The sequence below is a fragment of the Chiloscyllium plagiosum genome, chromosome 16, assembly GCF_004010195.1.
Source record: "Chiloscyllium plagiosum isolate BGI_BamShark_2017 chromosome 16, ASM401019v2, whole genome shotgun sequence".
Lineage (NCBI taxonomy): Eukaryota > Metazoa > Chordata > Chondrichthyes > Orectolobiformes > Hemiscylliidae > Chiloscyllium > Chiloscyllium plagiosum.
This window is the reverse complement of record NC_057725.1, coordinates 32,930,259-32,946,619: the sequence shown is the minus strand read 5'-3', so window position 1 is coordinate 32,946,619 and position 16,361 is coordinate 32,930,259. Positions and strand designations below refer to the sequence as shown.

General features: G+C 40.6%; 1 protein-coding gene across 20 annotated transcripts in view; it reads left to right on the top strand.

Moving 5' to 3' along the window:
- LOC122557768 (ribosome-binding protein 1-like) overlaps window positions 1-13,553 on the top strand; it is a 62,295-nt gene extending 48,742 nt beyond the window's left edge. For 17 of the 20 annotated variants that reach the window (XM_043705768.1, XM_043705752.1, XM_043705765.1 and 14 more), the window contains 5 exons: window positions 1,622-1,702; window positions 3,243-3,323; window positions 6,444-6,524; window positions 9,072-9,146; window positions 13,447-13,553. In XM_043705768.1, the coding sequence (XP_043561703.1) occupies window positions 1,622-1,702; window positions 3,243-3,323; window positions 6,444-6,524; window positions 9,072-9,146; window positions 13,447-13,463 (335 nt within the window). In that variant the 3' untranslated portion in view covers window positions 13,464-13,553. The remainder of the gene's footprint in view (window positions 1-1,621; window positions 1,703-3,242; window positions 3,324-6,443; window positions 6,525-9,071; window positions 9,147-13,446) is intronic. The other 3 variants (XM_043705767.1, XM_043705758.1, XM_043705763.1) reach the window with 2 other exon arrangements.
- Window positions 13,554-16,361: the final 2,808 nt, after the last annotated feature.

Genomic DNA, 16,361 nt, shown 5'->3' with positions numbered 1-16,361 from the left:
CATGCATGATATTCCTTGGCTGCATGCATCAGCTGGTCCTTATGTTTCAAGGGGCAAAACTTACTTTTTGACAATCTCCAGTTCCGTTAGTGGCCTTACATTGTCTCTTCACAAATTAGTGCAATCACTTGTAAAACAAACATGTCCCCTGACACTTTCATCAATGGTTAACATGTCTGAGGTAACATGCACTAGGTTTTTCACGAGACACTGGGTTTGAGATGCGGGTGGGGAAAGTAAAAAGGAGTGATGTGTTGTCCAGATAACGGAGCATGTGGTATCCACACAGGTGTTTAGAGTCCTATGGAAGCAGAGCAGGTGAATGTTGCACTGTCATCATTAGACCACGAATGATATTCAGGAAAATCTTTAACAATCTCACTCATGTTGTTGATGTTAATATTTTCATTTGGAGAAACCATTTTGTCCCAACCATTCACGACATTGCCATCATCCAACTCCCGATAATCCGTCCAAATCTGCCTGATTAACTCCTGAATCACTCACTGAACACTGTGCGAAATCCTGCACAAACAACATAAAGCCCTCAAATACTGACAGGTATTCGAGCATGCAGTATTCAAGTGTTCCTACACATTTCAATGATCTTTTATCATTTGATATGATTTCCAAAGTACAGAGATTTCCATGGTCAGCTATATTAGATGAAAGCCCTTGGTTGAGAAAGCAGTGCCATTCAACATGAATGGACTCAAAGGGAAATATGCACAATTTTCATAGAACCCCAAGACCATATTCCTGATGGCAAAAGCCGTCTTTGTGTCTGCGACAGCATCCGCACTTAGGGGAACCTTGGCCCGCTAAGATGCCTGCAGGCGAAACAGGGACACGTTGGTCTCCTTGTGAAATGATAGATTCAGGCATCAGCAATACTGGGTTCTACATTGCACCAAAGCAGGTTTACTTACCACGTTGTAGCTGGAGGTGTTCCTCCTTGTTCTGCAAAATATTCAAACTGAAACAGCCTTCAGAAAGCATCTCCACTTTTTGTCCTTTGCACTATTGTTACAAATCCAGCGTACATTATTCAGCACAACTTCTATATGCCAGATTTTTGTGTACTCGCCCCACATGCCAAATCTTGAGCAAATTCCATCTTGGAAATGCCAGAATATCATTTTTGCAAAGACATAGTTTCATAGTTGTCAACATATGCGCTAGGTAATCATCTGCCTTTTCAAATTTAAAAACTGATTGCATTTTCTCCTGTGAACTCCACGGATCTATCCTTACACCAAATGAAATGATTTATTCACTGATTTAACCACTTCCTGACATTTCACGAGTGCATGCAAGGACCATTTCAATCACCAACTTATAGAATTCTTCATATAATAGCTGACTCAGGTAAATGTAGAGAATGAACAGCAGATGAGGACATGATACACACCGGGCACAGCAGCTCTGCAATAATTGAGAGAACTTAATGCAGAACTAAGCTGAAAAGTAGCATTATTTGTTCATCAAGAATGTTGCACTGAACTCAAATAAGTTTAGTTTGAAATTCATGGTCACGGAAAAGCATTGTTAATGCAGTTCATACTCACAAACACTGCTGGGTTTACACTGTCTGCTTTATATTTTGATGATGATGATGCAGGATCACAGAATGTCTCTGAACAACCCGAAGCCTCTGTTGGGAATGCACAACCAAGTGCAGAGGATGACTCGAAAGAGAAAGGTGAGTTGTGACAATTTAATAATGCGATTAAAACGTAACTTCAAAAGTAATCACCTGGCTGAAAGACCTCACGTAATGCAAAACTCTGACAGTGGAATTTCTTCAAGACCTGAGAAATTGGTATTGAGATGACAATACATTTTTAAACTTTGCCTTTGCAAATGTGGTGTACTGTACATCCTTCCCACCTGCCACAACATTTGAATTCAGTGTGCCCTCAACAGCTTGCATGATATTCCTTGGCTGCATACATATGCTGGTCCTTAAGTTTCAATGGGCAAAACTTACTTTTTGAGAATCTCCAGTTCCGTTAGTGGCCTTACATTGTCTCTTCACAAATTAGTGCAATCACTTGTAAAACAAACATGTCCCCTGACACTTTCATCAGTGGTTAAAATGTCTGAGGTAACATGCACTAGGTTTTTCACTAGGCATTGGGTTTGAGATGTGGGTGGGGAAAGTAAAAAGGAAGGATGTGTTGTCCTGATAATGGAGCATGTGGTATCCACACAGGTGTTTAGAGGCCTATGGAAGCAGAGCAGATGATTGTGGCAATGTCGTTCCAAGCCCACGAATGATATTCAGCAAAATCTTTAACAATCTCACTCATGTAGTTGATGTGAATATTTTCATTTGGAGAAACCATTTTGTCCCAACCTTTCACAACATTGCCATCATCTAACTCCTAATACTCAGTCCAAATCTGCCTGATTAACTCCTGAGTCACTCACTGAACACTGTGCTAATACCTGCATAAGTAACATAAAGCTGTCAAACACTGACAGGTATTCGCGCATGCAGTGTTCAAGTGTTTGTACACATTTCAATAACCTTTTATCATTTGATATGATTTCCAAAGTACAGAGATTTCCCAGAGCTATGGTCAGTTATATTAGATTAAAGCCCTTGACCTAGAAATCAGTAACATTCAAGATGCATGGACTCAAAGGGAAATATGTACAAATTTTAACATAACCCATGACCATGTAAGATGAAGGGGTAAATGTAGGAGAATGGGTCTGGGTGGCTTGCGCTTCGAAGGGTCGGTGTGGACTAGTTGGGCTGAAGTGCCTGTTTCCACACAGTAAGTCATCTAATCTAAGGAAGCATCTGCCTTCTCCAATTCAAGAACTGATTGCATTTTCACTTGTGGACTCCACGGAACTATCCTTGCACCAAATGAAATGATTTATTCACTGATTTAACCACTTCCAGACATTTCACAAGTGCATGCCAGGACCACTTCAATCACCAACTTATAGAATTTTTCATACAATAGTTGACTCAGGTAAATGGAGGGAATGATAGCAGACGAGGATGTGATACACACCGTGCAAAGCAGCTCTGCAATAATTGAGAGAAATTAATGCAGAACTAATCTGAAAAGTAGCATTATTTGTTCATCAACACAGCTGCAGTGAACTCACATAGATTTTGTGTGAAATTCATGGCCATGGAAAAGCATGGTTAATGCAGTTCATACTCGCAAATACGGCTGGGTTTACACTGTCTGCTTTATGTTTTGATGATGATGATGCAGGATCACAGAAAGTCTCTGAACAATCCAAAGCCTCTGTTGTGAATGGACAATCAAGTGCAGAGGATGACTCGAAAGAAAAAGGTGAGTTGCGACAATTTAAAAATGTGATTAAAACGTAAATACAAGTCATCACCTGGCTGAAAGACCTGACGTAATGCAAAACTCTGACAGTGGAATTTCTTCAAGATCTGAGAAATTGGTATTGAGATGACAATACATGTTTAAACTTTGCCTTTGCAAATGTGGTGTACTGTACATCCTTCCCACCTGTCACAACACTTGAATTCAGCTTGTTCTCAATGGCATGCATGTTATTCCTTGGCTGCATACATAAGCTTGTCCTTATGTTTCAAGAGGCAAAACTTACTTTTTGAGAATCTCCAGTTCTGTTAGTGGCCTTACATTGTCTCTTCACAAATTAGTGCAATCACTTGGAAAACAAACATGTCCCCTGACACTTTCGTCAATGGTTAACATGTCTGAGATAGCATGCACTCGGCATTGGGTTTGAGACGCGGGTGGGGAAAGTAAAAAAGAGGGATGTGTTGTCCTGATAACGGAGCATGTGGTATCCACACAGGTGTTTAGAGGCCTATGGAAGCTGTGCAGGTGAATGTTGCAATGTCATCACTAGACCACGAATGATATTCAGGAAAATCTTTAACAATCTCACTCATGTTGTTGATGTGACTATCTTCATTTGGAGAAACCATTTCGTCCCAACCATTCACGACATTACCATCATCCAACTCCCAATAATCAGACCAAATCTGCCTGATTAACTCCTGAATCACTCACTGAACACTGTGCGAAATCCTGGACAAACAACATAAAGCCCTCAAATATTGACAGGCATTCGAGCATGCAGTATTCAAATGTTCCTACACATTTCAATGATCTTTTATCATTTGATATGATTTCCAAAGTACAGAGATTTCTCAGAACTATGGTCCGCTATATTAGATTAAAAACCTTGGTCTAGAAATCAGTGACATTCAATATGCATGGACTCAATGGGAAATATGTACAAATTTCACGTAACCCATGACCATATTCCTGATGGCAAAAGCCATCTTTGTGTCTGCGACGGCATCAGCACTCAGGGGAACCTTAGCCCGCTAAGATGCCTGGAGTCGAAATAGTGACAGTTTGGTCTCCTTGTGAAATGACAACTACAGCCATCAGCAATACTGGGTTCTACATTGCACCAAAGTAGGTTTACTTACCATGTTGTACCTGGTGGAGTTACTCCTTGTTCTGCAAAATATTCAAACTGAAACAGCCTTCAGAAAGCATCTTCTCTTTTCGTCCTTTGCCCTATTGTTGCAAATCCAGTGTACATTATTCAGCACAACCTCAGTATGCCAGATTTTTGTGTACTCACCCCACATAAAACGTAAATTCAAAAGTAATCATCTGGCTGAACGACCTAACATAATGCAAAACTCTGACAGTGGAATTTCTTCAAGACCTGAGAAATTGGTATTGAGATGACAATACATGTTTAAAGTTTGCCTTTGCCTTTGCAAATGTGGTGTACTGTACATCCTTCCCACCTGCCACAACATTTGAAATCAGTGTGCCTTCAATAGCATGCATGTTATTCCTTGGCTGCATGCATCAGCTGGTCCTTATGTTTCAAGGGGCAAAACTTACTTTTTGAGAATCTCCAGTTCTGTTAGTGGCCTTTCATTGTCTCTTCACAAATTAGTGCAATCACTTGGAAAACACTTTCATCAATGGTTAATGTGTCTGAGGTAACATGCACTAGGTTTTCACTAGACATTGGGTTTGAGATGCGGGTGGGGAAAGTAAAAAGGAGGGATGTGTTGTCCTGATAACGGAGCATGTGGTATCCACACAGGTGTTTAGAGGCCTATGGGAGCAGAGCTGGTGAACGTTGCAATGTCGTCATTGGACCACGAATGATATTCAGGAAAATCTTTAACAATCTCACTCATGTTGTTGATGTTAATATTTTCATTTGGAGAAACCATTTTGTCCCAACCATTCACGACATTGCCATCATCCAACTCCCAATAATCAGTCCAAATCTGCCTGATTAACTCCTGAGTCACTCACTGAACACTGTGCGAATTCCTGCACAAACAACATAAAGCCCTCAAATACTGACAGGTATTCGAGCATGCAGTGTTCAAGTCTTTGTACGTATTTCAATGACCTTTTAACATTTGATATGATTTCCAAAGTACAGAGATTTCCCAGAACTATGGTCAGCTATATTAGATGAAAGCCGTTGGTCTAGAAATCAGTAACATTCAATATGCATGGACTCAAAGGGAAATATGTACAAATTTTAATGTAATCCATGACCATGTTCCTGATGGCAAAACCCATCTTTGTGTCTGTGACAGCATCAGCACTCAGGGGAACCTTAGCCCGCTAAGCTGCCTGGAAGCGAAATAGTGACAGGTTGGTCTCTTTGTGAAATGACAGATACAGCCATCAGCAATACTGGGTTCTACATTGCACCAAAGCAGGTTTACTTACCACGTTGTACCTGGTGGAGTTCCACCTTGTTCTGCAAAATATTCAAACTGAAACAGCCTTCAGAAAGCATCTCCACTTTTCGTCCTTTACACTATTGTTGCAAATACAGCGTACATTATTCAGCACAACTTCTATATGCCAGATTTTTGTATACTCGCCCCACATGGCAAATCTTGAGCAAATTCCATCTTGGAAATGCCAGAATATCATTTTTGCAAAGACATAGTTTCATAGTTGTCAACACGTGGGTGAGGTAATCATCTGCCTTCTCAAATTCAAGAACTGATTGCATTTTCTCCTGTGAACTTCACGGATCTATCCTTACACCAAATGAAATGATTTATTCACTGATTTAACCACTTCCAGACATTTCACAAGTGCATGCCAGGACCATTTCAATCACCAACTTATAGAATCCATCATACAATAGCTGACTCAGGTAATTGGAGGGAATAAAGAGCAGATGAGGACATGATACACACCGTGCACAGCAGCTCTAATAATTGAGAGAAATTAATGCAGAACTAATCTGAAAAGTAGCATTATTTGTTCATCAAGACAGCTGCACTGAACTCAAATAAGTTTAGTTTGAAATTCATGGTCACGGAAAACCATTGTTAATGCAGTTCATACTAACAAACACTGCTGGGTTTACACTGTCTGCTTTATGTTTTGATGATGATGATGCAGGATCACAGAAAGTCTCTGAACAACCCGAAGCCTCTGTTGGGAATGGACAACCAAGTGCAGAGGATGTTTCGAAAGAGAAAGGTGAGTTGCGACAATTTAAAAATGTGATTAAAACGTAAATTCAAAAGTTATCACCTGGCTGAAAGACCTGACGTAATGCAAAACTCTGACAGTGGAATTTCTTCAAGACCTGAGAAATTGGTATTGAGATGACAATACATGTTTAAACTTTGCCTTTGCAAATGTAGTGTATTGTACATCCTTCCCAACTGTCACAACACTTGAATTCAGCTTGTTCTCAACGTCATGCATGTTATTCCTTGGCTGCATGCATCAGCTGGTCCTTATGTTTCAAGGGGCAAAACTTACTTTTTGAGAATCTCCAGTTCCGTTAGTGGCCTTACATTGTCTCTTCACAAATTAGTGCAATCACTTGTAAAACAAACATGTCCCCTGACACTTTCATCAATGGTTAACATGTCTGAGGTAGCCTGCACTCGGTTTTTCACTAGGCATTGGGTTTGAGACGCGGGTGGAGAAAGTAAAATGTCACAACTATATGGTTAATTCAATAATTTAACCACTTCATGACATTTCACAAGTGCATCCTCGGACCATTTCAATCAGCAAGTAATAAAATATCTTCACGCAATAGTTGCGTCTGGCAAATGGATAGCGTGAACAGCAGACTGGGGCGTAATACACACAGGGAGCAATAGCTCTGCAATAACTGAGAGAACCGTAATGCAGCACTAATCTGAAAAGTAACATCATTTGTCCATAGGGATAGCTGCACTGAACTCAAATAAAGTTTATGTGATATTCATGATCACACAAAAGCATTGTTAATGTAGTTCATACTCGCAAACACTGCTGGGTTTGCACTGTCTGCTTTATTTTTTGATGATGATGATGACGCAACATCACAAAATGTCTCTGAGAAACATGAAGGTAGTTTTGGGAATGGAAAACAAAATGCAGTGGATGATTCAAAAGAGAAATGTGAGTTACTACAATTTAAAAATGCAACTTTTTGAAAACTAATCATCTAGGTGAAAGACCTGACCTAATGCAATGGACAATGGAATTTTTTCAAGACCTGATAAATTGTTATGGACCTGACAGCACATGTTTTAACTTTGCCTTTGCAAATGAGGTGTATTGTACATTTTTGCAGCCTGCCACATTACTTAATTTCAAGGTGCTGTCAGCGACATAATTTCTTCAATGGTTTCACCACTTCAAGACATTTCACAATTGCATGCCAGGATCATTTGAATCACCAACTAATAGAATTTGTCAAAGAATAGTTGGCTTAGGTAAATGAACGGCATCAAAAGTATTATCAAGTGTAATACACAGAGTGAGCAACAGCTCTGCAATAATTAAGAGAACGTCAGTGCATCACTGATCTGAAAAATAGCATTATGTGGTCATCAATGTGGTTGGACTGACTTCAGATGAACATGTGTGAAATTCATGGTCACACAAAAGCATTATCAATGTATTTTCTACACCATTATGTTGCTGGGTTTACATTGCCTGTCTTGTATTTTTTTGACGATATGGATCCCTGAATTTCACTAAACATCAACAAAGTAATGCTACAAATACAAACCAAGACACAAAGAATCACTCGAGCTGGAAAGGTTAGATGCAATGATTTAAAAGTGTGACCAATTCCAAATAATTATGAGTGAAGTACCTGATGAAATACAAAAGTGTCACGACTGAATCTGATCAAGCCCTGGAAAATTGGTATTGAGATGACAGTATGTTTTAATTATTGCCTTTGCATCACAGACACACTGTACATTTTTGCTGCCTGTTGCATTGCCTGATTTCAGTTTTCTGTCAATGAAATTCATTCTGTTCATTAGGTTCATGCATCAGCAGGACCGTATATTGCAAGAGAAAAATGTTACTGAAACATACACTCCAACTTGTACAGTGGCCTCATATTGTTAGTGCACAAATTAGTGCAATTATATAGGAAAATAAAATTCTGCTCTGATCTGATGAATGACTGCACAATCTTTTTCCAAAAAATCCACATTCTGAACACTCTTCAGAAAACATTTCCACTTGGTCCTTTGCACTATGGGAACAAATCTTACGTAGATCGTTCAATACACATTCTCTTTGTCGGGTTATTGAGGTTTGATCTCCCATCCGTTTTCTTGACCAAATTGCAAGATTGTTGCAGCTATTATGTACGTCATTCCACACCTTTGTCTCTGTGTCAGAGTCACATTGTGTTGTGATGAACCCTCGTTCCTGTTATTGAGCAAATTCCATCTTGGAAACTCCAGAATATTAGTATTAATAAAAAGATCATTTTCATAGATACCATCACATTTGGGTAGTTTACAAATTCCAGAACAGAGCACATTTTAATCTGAGAAATCTGATCTGTCCTCGAACAAAGTACATGATTTGTACGATGATTTGACCACTTTCAGATACTGAGCAAGTGCATTCCAGGACCACTTGAATCACCAAATTATCAAATTCATTATATTGAACCCAAGTTAACACGTGAATGTCATTATTGGACTAAAGCACTGACGTGGCACTTTCTACTCCCATGTGTTGCTGGGTCTTCACAATCTATTTTGTTACTTCAAGAATTACAGGAGGAGTCTGAAAATTCTCATGGCACTGCTGGGAATGGAAAAGAAGTGGATCACTCAACAGAGAAAGGTGAGTTGCTACAATTTAAAAATGTGATGAATTAAAATGTAGTTGTGTGCAAGATCTGATGGAAAGCAAAATTCTGACAGTGGAATTTGGTCAATAAATTGGTATTGAGATAACAGTACATGTTTAATCCTTGCATTGACATCAGAGGTGCAATGTACATTTTTGCTACTTGCTGCTTTATTTGATTTCAGTGTGCTGTCAACAACATCCAACTCGTTCATGGGCTGCATGTGTCAGCATGTCATTATATTGTGAGAGACAAGAGTTACTTCAGGACAATCCCCAACTCCTATCATGGCTTTATATTGCCAATGCCAAAATGGTGCACATATTTCTAAAATAATGTTGTGCTCTAACACTTTAAACAATGATTGAACTGTGTGAGATAGCAAGCACAACATTATTCAGCAGGCAAGAGAACTTGTGGTCTTGGTGAATAAATTAAAAAGGAGATATTTGCTGTGTTTTGAGGGGAGCACATGGAATCCACACAATTGTTAGAGGTCAATGGAAGCAAAGCAGATGAATATCAGTTTGTTGTTCTCAGACGATGAATGCTGTTTAGGAAGACATTTAACAATTACTTATGTTATCAATGTGACTGAGTTCGTAAGTTCCCAGTTCATATCTCTGAACCAAATTGAAGAGATTCCTGTATTCAGTATCTCAGTGACACAGTCTGGAAAGAGTGTCCTGGCATTCTTGGCATCACTGTGAAGAATTCTGGGAAGAGTGTCAAAAACAGGGGCAGCAGGTGGCACAATAGTTAGCACTGCCACCTCACAACATGATGCGTAGAGTTTGCACCGATTCTCTAGCTTCCTCCCACAGTTCAGAGATTGTAAGTTAGGTGGATTGGCCATGCTAAATTGCTTGTATTGTTCAGGGATGTGCTGGCTAGGTGGATTAACCATGGGAATTGCAGGTTACAGGGAGAGGGGAGAGGTATGGGTCTGGGTGGGTTGCTGATCAGAAGGTCAGTGTGGAGTCAATGAGCTGAATGGCCTGCTTCCAACTTTGTAGAGTTTCTTTGATTCTGTGATAGTTCAAAAAATAAAACAAAAATAGTGAAAGGCCAGCGAGGGTTCTAACATGCTTCCACCATCAAAAAGAAGCAGCATTTCTTAAAAAAATATATTTCATGACAAGGTTAGTCACACTTAAACAATTACAAAAACGCAAACTCACAGCTGTTCATTGTTCCTCCCACCTTATTCTTAATTACTATTCAACTTGCTTGGTCACGCTTTCAAACTTACAACAGTTACACTCAGGGTAAAGCATTAGCAATTACATTTTCTTTCCTGGCAGTATGTATATTGTTTTACGTTAAACGGTTGTAGATCTAAGCACCACCTGAATAACCTTGGTGTCTTATTTTTGAGTTATTCCTCAAATGTGAATGGATTATAATCTATTTAGTTTTAAAGTTCCCATGTTGAAAATAAATTTTGGAGTGTTGAAGAGCAAATGCCACCAATGCTTTTTTTTCAATACTAAAATAGTTTGACAGGGTAATGGGAACAGGAGCTATGGATCGGAGGATGGGGTAGCTGGTGAACAGGCAAATACAGCATACAGAGAGTCTGTGAGGAAGGATAGACAGTTAATAGGGCTAAGCTGCAATCAGCATTATGGTTTGAAGTGTGTTTATTTTCACACAAAAAATGTCAGGAATGAAAGTGATGAATTTAGAGCATGGATCAGTACTTGGAACTACAGTGTTGTGGCCATTACAGAGACTTGAATGTCATGGGGCAGAAATGGATGTTGGATGTTCCAGGATTCAAATGTTTCAATATAAATAGGGAGGAAGGTAAAAGAAATGGAGAAGTTGTATTGCTAATCAGGAATAGTACAACAGCTACAGAAAGAGAGTTCATTGAGGAGGGTTTTCTACTGAGTCATTATGGGTGGAAATCAGGAGCAATAACTTCATTGGGAGTTTTCTACAGATCCCCCATTAGCAACAGAGACATGGAGAACCAGGTTGGGAGGAGAACTTTGGAAAGGTGCAGGAGTAACAGGGTTAGTATCGTGGTTGACTTTAACTTCCCTAATATCAATTGGAACCTCCTTAGTGCAAATAGTTGGATGGAATAGATTTTGTCAGGTGTGTCTAGGAAGGATTCCTGACCCAATATGTAGATAGAGTGATGAGAGGGGAGGCCATATTGCATTCTGTTCTTGGCAATGAACCAGGCCAGGTGTCAGATCTCTCGGTGGGAGAGCATTTTGGTGATAGTGATCACAATTCTCTGACCTTTACTATTGTCATGGAGCAGAATAGAAGCAGACGGTATGGGAAAGTATTTAATTGGGGGAGGGGACTTATAACGCGATTAGGCAGGAACTGTGGCGCATAAATTGGGAGCAGATATTCTCAGGGAAATGCACAACAGAAACGTGGAGGTTATTTAGGACAGGTTTCTCCCACTGAGGCAAGGAAGGGATGGTTGGATGAAGGAACCTTGGATGACAAGGGATGTGGAACATCTTGTCAAGAGAAAGGAGGAAGCTTACTTAAGGTTGAGGAAACAAGGATCAGACAGGGCTCTAGAGGGTTACAAGGTAGCCATGAAGGATCTAAAGAATGGGCTTAGGAGACTTAGAAGGGGTCATGAAAAAGTCTTGGCAGGTAAGATTAAGGAAAACCCCAAGGCATTCTACACTTATTTGAGGAACAAGAGGATGGCCAGAGTGAGGGTAGGGCTGATCAGGAATAGTGGAGGGAACTTGTGCCTGGAGTTAGAAGAGGTAAAGGAGGTCCTTAATGAATACTTTGCTTCAGTATTCAGTAGTGAGAGAGACTTTGTTGTTTGTGAGGACAATGTAAAACAGGCTGATATGCTTGAACAGGTTGATGTTAAGAAGGAGGATGTGCTGGAAATTTTTTAAAACATGAGGATAGATAAGTCCCCGGACCAGACGGGATATACCCAACACTACTACAGGAAGTGAGGGGAGAGATTGCTGTGACTTTGGCTATGATCTTTGCATCCTCACTCTCCACTGGTGTAGTACCAAATAATTAGAGGCTGGTGAATGTTTTCTCCCTTGTTAAAGAAAGGGAGTAGGGATAACCCTGGGAATTACAGACCAGTCAGTCGTACATCGGTGGTGCGCAAATTATTGTAGAGGATTCTGAATGACAGGATTTATGATTATTTGGAAAAGCACAGCTTGATTAGAGATAGTCAGCATGGCTTTGTGACTGGCAGGTCATACTTTACAAACCTTACTGAATTCTTTGAGGGTTTGACAAAACACATTAATTAAGGTAGACCAGTGGATGTGGTGTATATGGATTTTAGCAAGGCGTTTAATAAGGTTCCCATGGTACGCTTATTCAGAAAGTTAGGAGGCATGGGACACAGGGAAATTTGGCTGTCTGGATATAGAATTGGCAGGTCCATGGAAGACAGAGGATGGTAGTAGATTGGAAGTATTCAGCCTGGAACTCAGTGGCCAGTGGATTTCTGTAGGGATCTATTCTGGGATTTCTGCTCTTTCTGATTTATATAAATGACTTGGATGAGGAAGTCGAAGGGTGGCTTAGTAAGTTTGTCGATGACATGAAGGTTGGTAGAGTTGTGGTTAGTGTGGAGGACTGTTGGAGGGTGCAATGGGATATTGACGGGATGCAGAGTTGGGCAGCATCCGAGGAGCAAGAAAATCGATGTTTTGGGCAAACGCCCTTCAGCAGGAATTCTTGATTCTTTACACAGGTTGTTTACACAGAGTGTAGTGGGTGCGTGGAATGCACTGCCAGCAGTGGTGGTAGAGTCAGATACATTAAGGGACATTTAAATGACTCTTGAACAGGCACATGAATGATAGTAAAATGTAGGGCATGAAGGTTAGTTTGAATTTAGAGTAGGATAAAAGTTCAGCACAACTTTGAGGGCTGAAGGGCCTGTGCTGTGCTGTACTGTTCTATGCTTTGTGCTCTAATATCAACTCTGATGTTGATCCATCTTTTTTGAAAATTAAACCATAGGCTTCTCTATTCCAGCCTCATCATCCTACAGGAGAACTCTCCAACTCCCAAATCAGTAGCATCTCTTGTTGATTTGAATGGTTTTGTTCAAGCTGGGTGCAGTCTGTACAGGTTCATCCATTAAAGTTATTGTTAGTTTTTCAGAGACTGCTCAGCAATGGGTAAGCCATACCATCTTTGTCTGCTTTCATAGCAAATTAGTCTAAGGTACTAAAATTAGGTACATACTTTCAAAAAAATCTGTTTATGTTAAGAGTTGAGGATTATGTTCAGATTTTCATATTTTTCTTCTTCACACAGACAATGATTCAAGTTAAGATGAGATATATTCCAGAAACAAGACACTTAAATATGAAGAAAGGTGGTGGACAACATTCACAGACTCTGTACATTTCTATTTTTGTTACTGCACGAAATCTCAACTTCAATCAACCTGTTGTTTTTTTTTATTATGAATTTCTACTGCTGGGTATTGTGGAAGTTTATAGCAAAAGTTTACAGTGTGATGAAACGGAAAGTATATACTGTAGTCTTGCGTTCTTATACTCCACAACCACCTGATGAAGGAGCAACGCTCAGAAAGCTAGTGCTTCCAAATAAACCTGTTGGACTATTACCTGGTGTTGTGTGATTTTTAACTTTGCCCACCCCAGTCCAGCACTAACATCTCCAAATCATGACTACCTCTGAGTAGGTGTCAATATCAGAAACAATACCATCTCCATCAAATCTCCGCAAAAGACTATAATGTTAATCAGACCTTACTAGCAGTATCCCAGATCTGACTAGATAATAGAACATCAAACAGTTTCTCCAATTAGTATGTACTTGTTAAATACCTTTTAACTGGGTCATTATCCTTTTCAGAAACTAGCTGTCAAAACAGTTCTGAAGTGAAATTGTATGAGTGAATTAAACTCACATCAGCAAATAGTAAACAAATCTCACAACCCAGCTGTGATATTATTCCTTATTCTTTCATTAAGTATGGGTACAATTTTTAACTTATTTAGAACATATTGGCCTAGTATTGTTTACTAACATTTACTAACTTAAAAGACAAAAGGCAAAAGGATTTGCACCTCTTAATATTGCAAGCAGACTGGGCAGACACTCAAAATCCCATCAGAAGTAACAGCCAGCACTTAGCACATAGAGTCATAGAGATGTACAGCATGGAAACAGACCCTTCGGTCCAACCCGTCCATGCTGACCAGATATCCCAACCCAATCTAGTCCCACCTGCCAGTACCCGAACCATATCCCTCCAAACCCTTCCTATTCATATACCCATCCAAATGCCTTTTAAATGTTGCAAATGTACCAGCCTCCACCACTTCCTCTGGCAGCTCCTTCCATACGTGTTTTAACCCAACTCCTGTCTCCCAGGAGAGAAGGCCCTCAAATCTTTGTGAACTATAGAAAAAACAATGGAACACAATGGTAATTTGATTTGTATATATGTAAGAGCTGTTTATAAAAAGATTAGTGTATGACTGTATTTCAGGATTCTACTTGCAGTTGCTGAATAAATGCGGTGATTTTCGCCACTCACCAATTTCGGTTGTTATTTGAACACAATCCGACATTACAGATGATGGTCTTTCCATGTATCTGCTTCCCTTGACCTTTTATATGGGAGTTGTCATGGGTTTGGAAGATGCTGACGAAGGTCTTGATGAATTTCTGCACTGTGTACACTCAGCACTGCTGCTACTGAGCTTCCAGGTGGGGCAAGTAAATGTTTGCATACTTTGTCCTGAATGGTGTCAAGCTTCTTGATTGTTGTTGGAGTTGCACCCACCCAGATAGGTGTGGTGCACAGTATCCCCACCCCCACCCTACTCTAGCTTATCTCTCCACACTTCAGGCTCTCTGCCTTTATTCCTGATGAAGGGCTTTTGTCGAAACGTCGATTTTACTGCTCCTTGGATGCTGCCTGAACTGCTGTGCTCTTCCAGCACCACTAATCCAGAATGCACAGTATTCAGTCATACTACTGGACTTGTGCCTTGTAGATGATCAGAAGGTGAGTGATTCATGACAGGATTCCTAGCACCTGATATGCCCATGTAGCCACAATATTTTATGTCTTGTGTTGTCTAGTTCCTCCTGAAACAAGTTAGACAACTCCAACCAAAATATTATAAACGTATTTGCCCAGGTATCCCACAATACTGCAGCGGTCAAATCATGGCAAACACTCGCAGGTACCAATGCTAAACGGTCTCAACTTAATAAGGAAAAAAGTTACAATAACCTTTCATACACTCTCTAATCCGAAAGGTCACTTAAGCTTCCAGTTCTTCCTCAGTTTTTTGTCGATGTCCAGAGGAACCTCGATTATCCGAATATCAATTATCCGAAAATCAGATTATCCAAAGGGGTTCTTGAGGTCCCCACAGAAACATTACATCAAAGATGTGTGTCCAGCACTGATTGCGTCTTTTGATTACATTGATTAAAAGTGTGGCCGAGAACAGTCCTGGACTGATGGGAGTGCAGGCACCATCTCTAAGTCACTGACCTCCCACCGCCTCTCTCTCTTTTCACACACTTTCACTGGAATTCTACACAGGCAGGTACCCTGAATTCCACCCCCCACCACTTCCCCAGATAATCTCTCTAATATGATCTTGTATAGAGCAAACATGAAACCTATCAAAAAGTCGCAGTAAAAGGTTGTGTGTATGTGTGTGTGTATTTACTATTAGGAGACTCAACCCCCCCCAACCCCCAAAAGACAGCAGCAGCAGCAGTCTTGTCATTGGTATCCAGTCCGGCTGCCCTGGAGAGGGGGTGGGGGTGGATGTGGGGCAGGGGGTGGGGGTGGACGAGGGTCCATAAGACCATAAGACATAGGAGTGGAAGTAAGGCCATTCGGCCCATCGAGTCCACTCCGCCATTCAATCATGGCTGATGCGCATTTCAGCTCCACTTACCAGTGTTCTCCCCGTAGCCCTTAATTCCTCTAGACAACAAGAATCTATCAATCTCGGCCTTGAAGACATTTAGCGTCCCGGCTTCCATTGCACTCCGTGGAAATGAATTCCACGCATGGGATGTGCTGGTGGGGCGGGCGAGGGGCAGTGTTGAATGGGGTTTGGAGGGTGGACGATGGGGTGGTGTTGGACAGGGCTTGGGGGCAGGTGGGGGAGTGGTGTTGGACAGGGTTTTTGGGGTGGGCGGTGTTGGATGGGGTTTGGGGGTTGGGT